The following is a 15,468-nucleotide window of genomic DNA, read 5'->3' on the forward strand; positions in this document are numbered from 1 at the left end:
AAATACTGTCCCGGCTTTATTCTAAAGCTTGCCGGGTTAATTGCAGGCTTTTTTCCGACGGGAAAGGAGTTTCCCGCGCGGCGGTCACGTCAACAGATAAGCGTTAATGGCGCTTATCATTGAAAGCGCCCGCGGCGCGGGAAAACGAAAAAAAAAAAGCTGCGCGCCGCCGCGTTTTAAAAAAACCCGCGGAGAAAGCCGCATTAGGTTAAAGGCGGCCGCCACTGTTTCTGTGAGATTGAAGAAGCTGGGTCATGTTTGCATAATGGGGGATTTTAATTATCCAGACATAGACTGCGGCAATGAGATTAGCGTTACAACAAAAGGAAACAGGTTTTTGAGGTGCTTAAAGACAATTATATGACCCAAATTATTGAGGAACCAACTCTGCCAGATCTCTTAGGGGAGGCTACGCAGACGGGTACTGTAGAGGAGGTGGAGATAAGGTGCCAGTTGAGTGTCAGGCAGCGAGCAGAAATCAGCACTATGCTAGGTCAGTATAGGGCTCTGTTCACGGATAAGCCTGGCAGGACCGATATCACAGATCACCCAGTGCTCACAGGTGACCTGCGCCCTCTGCATAAGCATGCCTATCGGGTATCAGCAGAGATTAAGGGCAGTATAGTGAGGGAGGTAGAAGAGATGCTGGCCCTAGGAGTAATTGTACCATCCTAGAGCCCTTGGGATTGTCCGGTAGTCCTGGTACCTAAGAAGGATGGAACCATCTGTTTCTGTGTGGACTACCGACAGCTCAATGCAGGGACGGTGTCAGATGCTTATCACATGACCCGCATGGACGAGTTACTAGATGAACTCGCGTGGGCAAAGTATCTGACCACCATGAATCTCAGTAAAGGTTACTGGCAGATCCCCATGACCCAGGAGGCTAGGGAGAAGTCGGCATTCATTACCCCGAGTGGCCTCTATGAATTCTTAGTGAGGCCATTCGGGATGAAGAATGCAACGCTTGGTCAATCGGTTACTGGAGGGTATGCAGGGGTTTGCAAGGGCATACCTGGACGAAATTGCAGTGTTTAGCAATTCGTGGGACTCACATTTAGTGCATGTAGCTGCGGTGCTAGCCAGAATTATGGAAGCGGGACTCACCTTGAAACCCACCAAGTGCTTAGTAGTGATGGCAGAAGTACTGTACCTAGGGCATTGGGTGGGTGGCAGGCACCTTAAGCCAGAGCAAGCCAAGGTGGAAGCAATAGTGCACTGGCTCATTCCCAAAACTAAGAAGCAGGTTATGGCTTTCCCTATCCTAGCTGCCCCAGATTACTCAAAAAAGTTTCTGGTGCAGACTGATGCCGCTGACTATGGTATCGATGCTGTACTCAGCCCAGTGGGGGAGGAGGGCAGTGAATACCCAGTGGTGTATCTGAGCCACAAGCTGCTGCCCAGAGAGGTGGCTTATGCCACTATTGAAAAGGAGTGTCTGGCCATTGAGAAAACTTTAGCTCTATCTCTATGGTAGACCCTTCACAGTGATCACGGACCACAACCCGTTACGTTGGTTGCAGAGGGTGTCAGGGGAAAATGCCAAGCTCATGCGCTGGAGTCTTGCTTTGCAGGAATTTGATTTCACCATCCAGCACAAGAAGGGCAGTGAGTATGGCAATTCTGATGGCCTTTCCACCAGGACAATCCTCATGAACTGACAACCTCAAGAGCTGCCAGGCCAGCCTAACCACCGGACGAGGTGGTCGGGGCAGAGCCTGCTATTTGAGTTGGGTTAGGTGCGGCGATATAGGGGTTAATCAGGCCATTAATAAAGGCATTATACCCGGCTGATTAACCCTAAATCGCATTGGGACTGAAGGGGTTAACTGTATGTGCACCACACTGATATGTTTTTCCCTACACCATTTTCCTTTGGAGCTCATTCCCTTACTGCAGTAATAGGAATGTATACAAACTGTGCCAATTGGTTTTGAGACACAAGAGGGTGCTGTGAGCGCTAAACCAAGCGCTGATTGAAGACGCATGGCTCTGTATGAGTGGCTGCGTTGAAAGAATATGGATCATTTTCTAAGCTTTCGACCTCGCAACCGCAAGGTTAATTTAGTAAGTGGTTTGCGGTCTAGCTAAAGTGGTTTCTATCAAAATGTATCCGCTACCTTTTTAGCTTATAACTTGAAAGAGGAAAAGTCAATGGACGTGAGAATTGGGTTAAACCGCAAAACCACATCATAGCCCGTTCAATTAAATAAGCTAACTCGTGAACGGAATAAGCCCCCCCGCATTGGGACTCAGTGAGTGATGGGGAAAGTGAACTCCCACATAAGGACATAATAGCCAATGGGAACACGCCACAAGGGGCAAGCACGCCCCCACGTCATCACCTGTTGCTGGGTAGAAAACCTGGTATACATAATATCATCTAAACCACAAATTTTATTATACAGTATTGTTAAAAAATCTTGCCCTTCAGGGATCATTGGTCTGTCTGGGGACTTTACTACAAGCATCAATCAGAATATTCCCCTGTCCTATCCTGTTTATTTGTATATTACTTATACCATTATTTTGAAAGGATCCAGCCTTTGAGCGCCTTTGTCACTTTTATTTTTGGCATAGAGTTTTTATCCGTAGGTTTACAGTAGAGCTTAGTAGCTAACTCGCCTCCAGATTTGTATACCCCATGTACTGGAATGGAATGTTAGTGGGGCTGAAATTAAGTGTAAATCGAATGATGGATCATATTCAAACTCTCGACAAATTATGTCAGATCATCTACGCTACCACCCAAGAGAATGAACACATCATTGATGTATCTGATGTACAGTATTTTTGGATATAGCAAGCATATGAATTGTCAGATAGTACGTGCCTATGTTCATAAACATCCATAAATAAATTGACATACAGTACACCGGCGCCATATTTGACCCCTTAGCCGTTCCACTGAGTTACAGGTAGTAACTTTTTTCAAATTTGAAGAAATCATTGTGCTGATTGGTGAGGTGAAACTGCTTTTCGATCGGCCAGTATATATGTGAGTGGGTGGGAGTTTGGTGTTTGGTGCTTGTTTTGACTTCCGCATAATGATTCTGTGCAGCTGTCTCCACCGGGCACTTTTTGACTCTCTCATTGGTGGTGAGTAGGTGATTGCACTGGGTAATGGGTATTTAATGGAGCTTTAGTCATTTGTGCACTGCATTACCTGGAAGAAGGTCCCTCTCAGAGGACCGAAACGTTTCTTTTTAGTCCTGTGCATTTTGGGGTAATAAGAAACAAATAAAGGTACAATTAAGAAGTATAAGGCAGTTAAAAATATTATACTGTTTAATGTATATAGAACGTGAAGGAAAATCTATGGATCTAAAAACCTAAAACTGTATAGGGTGCTGTGTGATTAAAATACAATGTGAGCATTTCTATAAAATAACATATAACACAGAAATCTGCTTATTATTGAAATAATATTTTACGCTTTATACAGATGTAACAAGATTTACTGTCTCTGGAGCCACGGCTTGGGAAACAAAAGTTGTGGCTCTAGAGGCAGTGTCTGCTGGGGTCTCGCTATGGGGGTCCATGCCTCCAGATCAGATTCCCCCACCGTGCTAATCCTCCTGCTCCAGGGCAACCAGGGTTGCGTGACCGCAGCTTATTCCGATGATGGAAACATTAAGCTTTTCTACTGAACATCTGTATGCAAAATAAGTGGATTGGGGTTCTGCAAATCGTACATTTGAAAGTGGCACACAAGATAAAAAGGGTCAATTTTTACCATTTATATATTTCTTTTCTATTGACCTCAATTGAAATAGTAACTAATGATCAATTTCATAGAGAAATCAATGGCCAATATCCACGCAAATGGGTGCTAATCTTTAGTATGCCTTTAGTTTCATGGGAATAAAGGTGTGCTAAATCTTAGCACCATTTTGTAAATCTGGGCCATTGTGAGGGAGCATTGACCAGCAGATCGTGTGGGTTTTTCTGATGTGAGAAAATGGGCATACATTTGGAGGTAGAAGTTCCACTAGAATATGTTTTTTTTTTAAAATATGCGTGAAAATATATATAATAGTCATTTTCAACAAGTGTATAGTGGCACCCGGTGGCAGTAGCATAATCCATCGATGGTGCTACCCTAAATTGTAGAGCAAGTTACATTTTAGAAGGCTACACAAATATAATATATATGAAATATAACTCCCCTCTAACCTGAATAAAAACTACATCTAAGTTTACAATTTTTTTTAAAATAAAGAACATTGTCTTTACAAGTATTATTTAGCAAAGCTTTTTACAGAAAAAGCTATGGCAAGAAAGGCATAAGAGTGTCACCCATATTATGAAAATAAAGCAGGAGATAATGATGTTTGCTAAATCTGGTGCTGTGTTTGACAACTCTGTTGCATTAGTAGACTCTGAAAATAAGATGTTCTGATAACCACTATCCAATATTTACTGTTGGCTGAAAGTACCTGCTTCTCTCTTTCCACTTGCAGTATATGTACTGATCAATGTTATCATTGCAAAAACAGTGGAGTCTTAAATAAGAGACACTATGATGTCATGAAAGTAACACCCATTATTTTACCTTTACAGCTGTCGGAGAAGTACGGTTCAGTGTACACTTTATACTTCGGGTCACGTCCTGTTATTATTCTCTGTGGCTACAAAGCAGTGAAAGAAGCCCTCATTGATCAAGGAGACGAGTTCAGTGGCAGAGGAAGGCTGCCTACACTGGACAGAATTTTCCAGGGATATGGTGAGAAACCTGTGTACATTACATTCCCTCTAGTGGTACATCCCACTCTCTCCCACCACTACAATTCCAGACATACGGTATTAAGCTCATCCATTTCCCTTCATATGCTTGCCCTCGGAGCCATAACCTCAGATGTACCTATTTTCTCAATTATTCATCCACTAATTCTAAAGCAAGAGTTTCCACAACGTTTTATATTAAAGAGGATAGCTTTTTTATCAACTCGTGGCTACTTCTTTTGCTCTTTTTAACAAAAACATTTTTGTAACGGGCATGCTGTTTGCCTGTAAGTTAAATGTTCTCTTTGTTCTGTTTTCTTCATTTTTTTCAATTGTTTTGCTTTAGTAATATAAAAAAGACAATTCCAATGCATTCTGTAGCTAGTTATGTGCTATCTAGTCACAATTTCCTTTAATGTCGTGTTTTATTTTTTACAGACTACTTATCTAGTAGTTTTTCACTTGCATGCTTTGCTAGAAACCAAAAGAAGAATTAAATAGTGTGGTGACTCTCTTTTCACACAAGCCAAAATCTCTACAGTACATGCAGTACATGCAGAATTGTCAACATAATCTGTTATTTGAGATATCAATTCCTTGGCTTTAAAATCTGATCAAAATTACAATATAGAGCACAAACTGAAATTCACACACAAAAATAAATAAGTGACTTAGTGCACCCTAAAATGGTCACTAGTACCGTGTGAATATAGATAAACACATATTAAGGTGCAAATTAGTGTTATTCTTACTGTGCAATTGTAACGGAGTGCAAACCCCAAACAAGGCGTGACCGCGAGGCCGAGGTGGGGATTTGATATTACACCAACCTACAGCTGCGTGGTCGCGTCTGGAGTGTAGATTGGTCAAGCTAGCCGGGTCGGGGTAGCTTGGTGACGTGGTACCTGGCACGTAGAACACGCGTCCCACCCGTATGTGATGTGCTGAGGATGCCCCCGTGTGGGTGCAAACCGAGAGGCAGGACCGGAAGGCTTTGTATAAACATCCACGTGCGCCCTTAGTCCAAAGGCTGATGGTCCAGGTGACGCGCCGCAGGAGGTGGGGGAAGCAGAGCACCCGATCGCGGGCCGAGGTAAGGAGGGGGACGCTGAGGGTAGCGGGACTCACTGATCCTTACAGTAACCCCCCCTCCACGAGAGACCTCCGGTGTCTCAGGAACAGCTTGTGAGTGTACTTGGCATGGAATATGCGAACAAGCCTTGGACCGTGAAGACAGTGGTGAGGAACACAGAATCGTTTCTCAGGTCTGAAACCCTTCCAGTGCATGAGATACTGGACCGATCCCCTTGAAATCCTGGAGTCCAAGATAGACTGAACCTTGTACTCTTGTTGGCCATGTACGAAGACTGGAGCCGTAGACGAGGAGGGACCAAGAAAGCAAGCGTCCCGCATGGCTGGTTTTAGCAGACACATGAAAAACAGAGGGGAACTTCATAGAAGGAGGAAGGCGTAGTCGGTATGCCACTGACTTTTTCCAAGATGGAATATGGTCCAGTTTTAGTGTAGAGACCTTGAGCCTTATAATCCTAGAAGACAACCACACCCTGACACCTGGTTTGAACTCTTGGATTCTCCTTCAGTGACGGTCTGCCTGTCCTTTTGTCAGGTAGTTGCCTTCTTTAGGTTCTCCTGGATCTTTTCCACAAATGTTGAAGACTAAGAATTCTGTCATCTGCTGCTGCTACCCCATAAGTGGGAGTAGGGATGGGTAGAAGTGATGGGTGGAACCCATAATTAATGAAAAAGGGCGACTCCATGGTGGATTCATTATGCAAGCTGTTATGCGCGAACACGACCCAGAGCAGAAGATCCGACCAGTCGTCCTGAGTGTCTGAAACAAAACACTGGATGTATTGTTCGAGAGAAGGAGAAAAACTGGAAGAGCACTACTGTAGGTATCAAAAAAGTAGAAAGGAGGGTGCGTATCCCATAAAAAGATTATTTATTGGTCATGGAAAAACAGGGCAATGGAGAGCCCTACCAACGTTTCACGCTTCACAGAGCACTTTCTCAAGGTATACATATCACAACTTTATTAACATATATATAGACACAAACTGACATAACCAGCCAATACTCACAGCTCACATGCGATCCACCCACTTTGATTGCTAATGGTCTTCTGATGTGTATACACCAAATCAGTATATTCAGACACAGAGACGACAGTGACAAACTCCGCCCCAACTACCAATCCGGAGACATACGTGGTCTAGCAACCCCCAGTAGTACGCACTTGCACAGTAACCAACTGAGGGAGAGTCTTCAATGACAATGGAGGCCATGGGGCGTGGGGAGAGCACGTCATCAAATGGCCCTGACTGTATACCTCACTAGGGCTCTAAGTGCGTGCGCAACTGTGCTCTGCAAGACACTAGTCCCTCCCCACAGTGGGAGCAGACACAGTGAGCTCTGGACCATCGGCGGAGTGTGCTTGCGCAATACCAACCGCCGCATCAGAGGTTCACAGAATACCCCAAGTGCGGGGTGGGAGAATGAAAAGCCAGAGCGCAGAATTATGCGCAGTACAGAGGGTGAACACATAGGGGGCTATGCACTAAGCTTCGATAAGTCACTTTTAGAGCGCAAAGTGCTCTTCGATCGTGATTTTTGGCTCAACCCGATGCACTAAGCAACGCAAACAGGCACTTTGTGCTCTAAAAATTACTTTTTTCAGGGATTTTTTCTAAGTCCAACTTTGCTCGATCGCAGCCCTGTTTGCGTGAAATTCTTCCCTTAAGCGGGATGCACTAAGCAACGCAACCTTAGCAAACGCGAAAGTTGCGTTGATTAGAACACGTCAGGTCAGAGTAGGCGCAAAGAAATCTGGACTTAGAAAAAATTCTGGGTTTTTTTTTTTGCATGCGCAAAACCCATACAGCAGGTCGGCGGGTGTCCCCGGCTCACCAAGCGGGGGTCCCCGCGGGGTCCCCTGAGCTGAACCGCATTGATTTCTGCCTCAGAGACCCCCTGCTTCCCGAGTTACAGGCCCCGGTTTGGGGCATCGGTGCCAGTGCGGACGCCATCTTTATAGAGCCCACGTCGCGTCTTGGATGCTATAAAGATGGCGGCGGCACTGGCACCGGGGCCTGTAGCTCGGGAAGCAGGGTGTCTCTGAGGCAGAAATCAACGCGGTTATGGGGTGCTGGTATCCCCTGCAGAATGTAAATAACCCGGTCACGTGATGCGGGAGCTTTAAACTGCAGGGGATACCGGCACCCTATAACGGAGCCTGTAACTCCTGAAGTAGGGGGTCCTCGGACCTGAAACCAATGCGGTTCAGCTCGGGAGACCCCCTGCTCATGTACACTATTATTAAAATGTTTTTATTTAGTGTAGGATCGCCTGTAACAGTCTTGCATGGAGATAGCAAATCTCCATGCAAATGTTACATGTTGCTTTTTTTTCTATCAGCTAGCAAACGGAGAGGTTCAGAACGCTAGCAGGGGGAAAAAAAGCAAACCGTACGCCGTGGCTGTTTTGAGCTATTTTGAGCAGGTACGTTAAAAAATGGCCTCAAGGCCTTAGTGCATCGCGTCCCCCGCCTCACTTTTTAACGAACCTGCTTTTTGGCCAAATCAAAACGCAAAGCCATTGAGCTTAGTGCATAGCCCACATAGTGTGCTGTGAAATATAAACACATAACATTATTAAAATCAATAAACGTAAAATATATATTAACAAAGAAACCATATTTGTAACCCCCCCCCCCCCTGTCTTAATCTCTTCTAAATGATGTTAATCGACCAGAAGGGGTAAATAAAAACTATCACTTGACATATGTATAGTCAAACCAACATCCTGATTTGTTGAGGGAGCTGATGATGGTGAGTAAATAGAGTGGGTATAGAATGGCAAGCAAAGAACATGAGATTGAGTGGAGAAACCTAATATAATGTGAAGATAAGATGTTATTTGTCTAGAAAGGTTCCCCCATACATATATGCCCATGGTTGCTTAGCACATATATCCACTATATAAACTTAGCTAGTACATCCAGCTGTTGAAACATAACAAAGTGTATAACAGATATACATATACAGTAATTGACAGGAAAAAATACTCTATCATATTGTAGCTTCCAATATCATTTTGAAGCTTATTAAACAAACAAGTACAAAAAGATGTAAGAGCAACCAGTTAGAGGGAGGAGAGCAACGTATTGAGGAAACATTTTGAAAGAATTACATCCTCAAAAAAGCGCCTTAATAGAAGGGCATCTTGTTAAAAAATAATAAATAAAAGAAAAGAAAGAAGACTGAAAAGAGAAGGCATAATCAAGACAATAATATTTACCATGCAATCATAAATCAGATTGTATTAAGTTACATGATTACATAATAGACCAACTCAAAGCAAAAAAAAAAAAAAGGGGGGGCAAAGAAACTACGAGACGCTCCGGAATGTGATACTGCTCTTGTACAATGTCTCTCACGGCGTCAAAAGAGTTGGCGGAGAGAATATATTTGGAGGGAAGAATGGGTTCTTGCTGATCCTTTTTTTTGTCATCCACCAGGAACTGACAGGAACAAGTATCGGCTTTAATATTTTTAGAGTCCGGGAAAAAAGAGATAATAAAAATAAAACGGGAAAAGAAAAGTGACCACCGTGCTTGACGGGCCCCTAAGCGTCAAGCGCCTTCGTAGTAGAGCAAATTCTTGTGGTCCGTGAGAATAGTGATCGGGTTCTCTGTGCCTTCCAACAGGTGTCTCTATTCCTCCAGGGCTAACTTGATTACTAGGAGTTCTCGGTTACCCACATCATAATTTTGATCAGCTGGAGAAAAAGGCACAGGGATGGTGTCTGCCTTGAGGTTTCCTTCTCTGGGAGAGAATGGCACCGGCCCCGACGTCTGATGCATCTACCTCCAAGGTGAACGGTAGCTTGGGGTCCGGATGTATGAGGATAGGTGCAGAAGCACTGAAGGCATTTTTCAAACGATCAAAAGCTTGGATAGCTGCTGGCGACCATGAAGCAGGATACGCACCTTTCTAAGTTAAAGCTGTGATGGGAGCTACCGCAGAAGAGAAATTTTGATTGAACCTGCGGTAGTAGTTCGCAAACTCCAGGAAATGTTGAACGACTTTGAGGGTAGTGGCACGAGGCCAATCCAGAACCGTCTTTACTTTTGTAGGATCCATGGTGAGTCCTGTGTTGGAAATTATGTATCCTAGGAACGCTGTGGAGGATTGATGGAAATTGCATTTTTCCAGCTTTGCAAACAAATGGTTTTCACGTAGACGTAGAAGTACCTATTTGACATGGTTGTCATGCTCCTGTGAGGCCTTAGAAAAGATCATTATATCATCCAGATAGATGACGACGAATTGATTGAGTAGATCTATGAAGATTTCCTTAATGAAGTCCTGGAAAACAGCAGGGGCATTAGAGACGGAAGGGAATGACGAGATAATCATAGTGGCCATCACAGGTATTGAAAGCCATTTTCCATTCGTCACATTGACAGATGCTTACCAAATTGTAGGCCCCACAGAGGTCAAGTTTAGTGAAGATATTGGCTCCTTGGAAACGAACAAAAAGTTTAGCAATCTGTGGTAAAGGGTAACGGTTTTTGACAGTGATTTTGTTAAGACCTCTGTAATCAATACATGGACATAGTGACCTGTCCTTTTTCTTCACAAAGAAGAATCCTGCGCTGGCTGGAGAAGAAGATTTTCGAATAAAACCCCTTTGTAAATAGTCATGGATTTACTCCTTCATAGCTTTCGTCTCAGGATGGGAAAGTGGGTAAGAAATTCCCTTGGGAGGTACAGAGCCAGGCATAATGTCAATAGGACAATCGAAAGGAAGATGCGGTGGTAAGACCTCAGATCTGGCTTTTTAAAAAATGTCTTGAAATTCGGCGTAGACCTCGGGCAATTTTACCTTCTCTTCTTTGGGATCAGAAATTGCACCAATACGTTTGATGAGCACAGCGCAGTTCTTGGAACAAAAGGGGCTCCACAGAACCGGTTCCTTGTCAGACCAATCGATGTGTGGATTGTGAAGTTGCAGCCATGGGAGGCCAATAATCACATTCACCGAAGGGGTGCGAATGGCATCCAGCTGGATCTCTTCCATGTGGTCCTCACATGTACAAAGATGAAAGATAACGGCCAGTAAAGAGATATATGCTGGTTGCAGAGGTCGACCATATATGGCTTCTAACCCAACTGGGCATTTCTTGTGAACAAGGGGGATGTTATTCCTCTTGGTCGAAGCCTTGATTGACAAAATTGCCTCCAAAGCCAGACTCCAGAAAGGCCTTGCAGAAATGTGGAAGCCCTCCTAGGTAAGCGTAACAGGAAGCAAGATCCTGGTAGGCAGCTGATTCGCTGTGATAGGGGATGTACAGTAGAAAGTGTTCCCAATGTGATTCCCCTAGACCTCATTGGAAGTTGGCATTGGAAACTTGTGGGGACAAAAGAGACATGAAACACACAAGTAATCACAAGGATTACATAAAGCTCCCAATAGTAGCACTCATGATAGATAACACTAAAGGTAGAAATGTTATTACAGTGGAAGCCAAAAATAGCCAAATCCCACAGTGGGGTCAGCCGCAAAAGGTCAAACTCAACAAAAATAATAAAGTTTTATTAAAAATTAAAACCCGACGAAACACCATAAAAATGCATAAAAATGCATAGTTAAAAGTCCCCAAACGAGTATGGTGTGAGAGGAATAGGCAGTGTAGTATATCTTATGCCTAAATCGCACTAACAAATGGTGATATGCTGTACTTATAACACCAGTCTCACACAAACTCTATGTGAGGTTGTACAGGCAAAAATAATGCCAACACACGCAGCAGGAGAGTAAGAACTTAGTAACTACCCATAGACACTGAATAAATCAACCAAATGATGAGTATACAACCTGATGTAGTGTGTCCTGCGCTAGTAAGTGAACAGCTGCTGCCCTGGGAAGTATCCCGGACTGATCTCGCCTCCACAGCGTGCTTTCTCAAGGGCGAGGAGTAGTTTGTGATGTGTAGTGTGACCTTATGTACCCTCCCTAATAGGGGAGGAGCGGACAAATTGCCTGTAAAGATCCTACCTGGCAATGACGATGAAGGAAAATCCTTACCAGACAGACAAATAAGGAATCAAGGGGTGGGTGGGTAGGGAGGGGAGGGACAAAGGTGAGGGGAAAGGGGGAGAATAGACTAATATGGTAAATGAATGATAATTAACATACATATATGATTGTAAAGGCACCCATAAGTAATGGAACAGTCAGACAATGGCATACATCAGGAGATGCTCACAAAAATGAATAATAATTGAATAAATGAAATGAATAAAAATGTATAAAAAATGAAATAACATAAATAAATCAATGAATAAATAAATAAATCAATGAATAAATAAATAATTGAATAAATAAATAGGTAGGTGTAGGAGTGGACTAACCTGACGGATCCGCCAATAGAGTCAAAAAGGAACCTACTAAGCTGGTATTATAGCAGGTCCTATATACCGGGATCCCTCTACCCAAAATCAAAGCAAAGGAGAAAAAATAAAACCTTCATTGAGACCGAGACATTGAGATAGTGTGTTTAATAGGCAAATCCACCTACATTCGCATTGTCTCAATTTGATATCTCAGTTGCCCTTGCGTGGGCCCCAGGGTATATGAGCTATTCCCATAGATTGTAAATTGGAAGCATCTCCCTGGTGTATGTCATTTATGTGTCTTGCCACTGGTGTATCAAGTTTGTTCCGGACAGAACCTAGATGTTCCAAAATGCGTACTTTAAAGACTCTGTGTGTTTCTCCAACATATTGTTTACCACAGGAGCAATGGATCAAATATACCACCCCTGTGGTAAGACAGTTAATAAAGTCTTTGGTAAAATAGGTGTTGAGAGAAGCGGAATCAGTAAATGTTTTGCTTACTTTGATTGAAGGACAAGCCTTACAACGTCCGCAGGTATATGTGCCACAGGGTTTATTACCTAGCCAAGTACGTTTTGGTTTTGTCTGAAAGTGGCTTTTAACCAGATGGTCACGGAGGTTACGTGCCCTGCGGCTAACCATATTTGGTGTATTTTGTAGTATTTTCGATAGGTCATCATCTTGAAGCAAGATGTGCCAGTGTTTAGTTAAAATCTGGCGAATGGATTGCCACTGACTACAAAACGTCCCAATAAAACGTATGGTTTGTGCCTTATCGTCATCCAGTCTTGGATGTTCCACAAGTAAACTAGGTCTTGGGGTGTTAAGTGACCTATGGTATGCCTTTTTAATAATGGATTTTGAATATCCTCTTTCCAAGAATCGCTTGGTGAGGTCTTTGGCCTGGATCTTAAATTCTGTAGCGCTGGAACAGTTACGTTTTAGGCGAAGAAATTGGCCTGTGGGGATGTTACGTATCAATTGTTTAGGGTGATGGCTGTCTGCTTTGAGGAGACTGTTTGTGGTGGTGGGTTTGCGATAAATTGTGGTTTCTAATTTACTGCTCGTCTGCTTAGTGATTGTGATATCAAGAAAGTTGATGCACTCCTTTTGAATATCGTATGTTAATTTCAGATTACAGTATGTGCATTATTATTGAGCTTATCAATGAATTCTACCAAAAGATTCTCCGTGCCGTTCCATAACAGGAGCACGTCATCAATGTACCGGGACCAAAGATCTATATGATCTGTGTACATTGAGTAGTCCTCCATGAACACCACGGTTTCCTCCCACCAGCCTAGATAGAGATTAGCATAGGTGGGAGCCCATGTGGTGCCCATGGCGGTTCCCTGGATTTGGTGGTATATCTTATTATTAAATAAAAAGAAATTCTTGGTAAGTACAAAATTAAGCAGTTGTAATACAAACTCATTATGTGCATGTGAATGAGTATCCCTGGCCCAAAGGAAATGTTTAATTGCTTGTAAACCAGAGGCATGAGGTATACTTGTATACAAGCTTTCCACATCAATACCCACTAGTAAGGTATTGCTATCCACAGTAATACCATCTAATCTCAGGAGTGCTGCCTTTGTATCTTTAAGATACGAGGGAAGTGCGTCCACAAAAGGGTGTAAGAAGGTATCTATATAGATGCTGGCGTTGGTAAAAGGTGGCCAAGGGCGGGTGCTTAATAAAGATAAACTCTGATTCAATTTTCTTGATCACTTTTTTCTCAACACCAGTCTGGAGAATTAATGATAGTTCAGTCAGGAAAATATCAGTCGGATCCTCAGACAGAATATTGTAACAATGTTTATCAGACAGTAAATGAAGGCATTCGTCAGCATAAGATTCTGTATCCAAAATTACCACGTTGCCGCCTTTGTCCGATGGCTTTATGGTAATGGTATCATCATATTCAAGATCTTTCAGAGCTTGATATTCTTTAAAGCTCAAATTGTCAAATTGTATGTTTTTGGATTTTGTGTCATTTGAATGAAATCCTTTGTCGCTAGCTGAGTAAAAACGTCAACATTGGTACATGTCTGTAATGATGGTGTAAAACATGATTTTTTTACGTAATTGTGTATATGGACCCTCACCAGCGCTTCTTGTATTGTCTTGTTCTAATTCATGTAAAACTTCAAGAAAAGCAAAATCTCTTGAGTCATAGTTTTCCGTCGGGGTATTAATACTCTGTAGTCTTTGTCTACGTTTAAAGAAGACATGAAGGGATAACTTACGTGCAAAGAGATTCAGGTCTTTGATATTTTCAAAAGTATCGGCCTTATTTGTTGGGCAAAATGTAAGCCCTCTGGAAAGGACACTAAGGTGTTCTGTGTTAAGAGGTTTCTTGGAAAGGTTGATCACCTGCGTCGGTGATAACGACCGCGTCTGTGAGATCTCCTCATCCCCTGGTCTTTGTATCCCCATACTGCCCTGTCTCTTAGATTTGGAGCCTGCCCCCCTTCTGGTCTTTCTTGTCCTGGGGAGATGTAATCTGGGCCAGTAAGGCCTAAAAAAGTTTGGCCTATAGGTGCATAGGAAGTGGATGGAAGGGAGGTGAACCTCTGATGGGTGTGTTCCTTACCCTGTTGTGAGTCTGATTCGGCATCACTAGCCGAAGCCTCACAATCTGTTGTGGAATCTGCCCCTTTTGTGTCCTTTCTTGATTTCTCCTGTTTTAATTTATAGCTGAAAATTTTATTAGTTTCAAAATCTCTGGTGTCTCTAGAGTATTTACGTGTTTCCTGGCTTTTATATCAGCAGTAAGTTTATCTATTTGTCCCTTCAAACGTTTTTCAAAATCAATAAAGTCAGCGTGTTCTCGCCATGTATCAACCCTAGCGAGCAAATTATTAACTTCTGTATTAATCTTGTTCAGTCTTTTCTTTTCATATGTAATGAGTAAATTGATAAGATCACCTGAGCATTTCAAGACAGTACTTTCCCAGTCCTTAATAAATTGGGTGTCTTCAATAAGGTGAGAAGAGATTTGCTTTTCTTGAAGTTTTACATGAATTAGAACAAGACAATACAAGAAGCCCTGGTGAGGGTCCATATACACAATTACGTAAAAAATCATGTTTTACACCATCATTACAGACATGTACCAATGTTGACGTTTTTACTCAGCTAGTGACAAAGGATTTCATTCAAATGACACAAAATCCAAAAACATACAATTTGAGCTTTAAAGAATATCAAGCTCTGAAAGATCTTGAAAGTGATGATGCCATTACCATAAAGCCGTCGGACAAAGGCGGCAACGTGGTAATTTTGGATACAGAATCTTATGCTGACGAATGCCTTCATT

The 15,468-nt window shown here is 42.8% G+C and overlaps 1 protein-coding gene across 3 annotated transcripts in view; it reads left to right on the top strand.

Annotated features, from left to right (window-relative positions):
• The window catches only part of LOC142498676 (cytochrome P450 2G1-like), a 127,337-nt gene that overhangs the window by 21,678 nt on the left and 90,191 nt on the right, over positions 1 to 15,468 (top strand). For all 3 annotated transcript variants that reach the window (XR_012802522.1, XM_075606938.1, XM_075606939.1), the window contains exon 2: positions 4,564 to 4,726. Coding sequence is in view for 2 of the 3 variants with exons in the window: in XM_075606938.1 (XP_075463053.1) it covers positions 4,564 to 4,726 (163 nt within the window). In the remaining variant the exon portion in view is untranslated. The remainder of the gene's footprint in view (positions 1 to 4,563; positions 4,727 to 15,468) is intronic.

This window comes from Ascaphus truei, chromosome 7, assembly GCF_040206685.1.
Source record: "Ascaphus truei isolate aAscTru1 chromosome 7, aAscTru1.hap1, whole genome shotgun sequence".
NCBI lineage: Eukaryota > Metazoa > Chordata > Amphibia > Anura > Ascaphidae > Ascaphus > Ascaphus truei.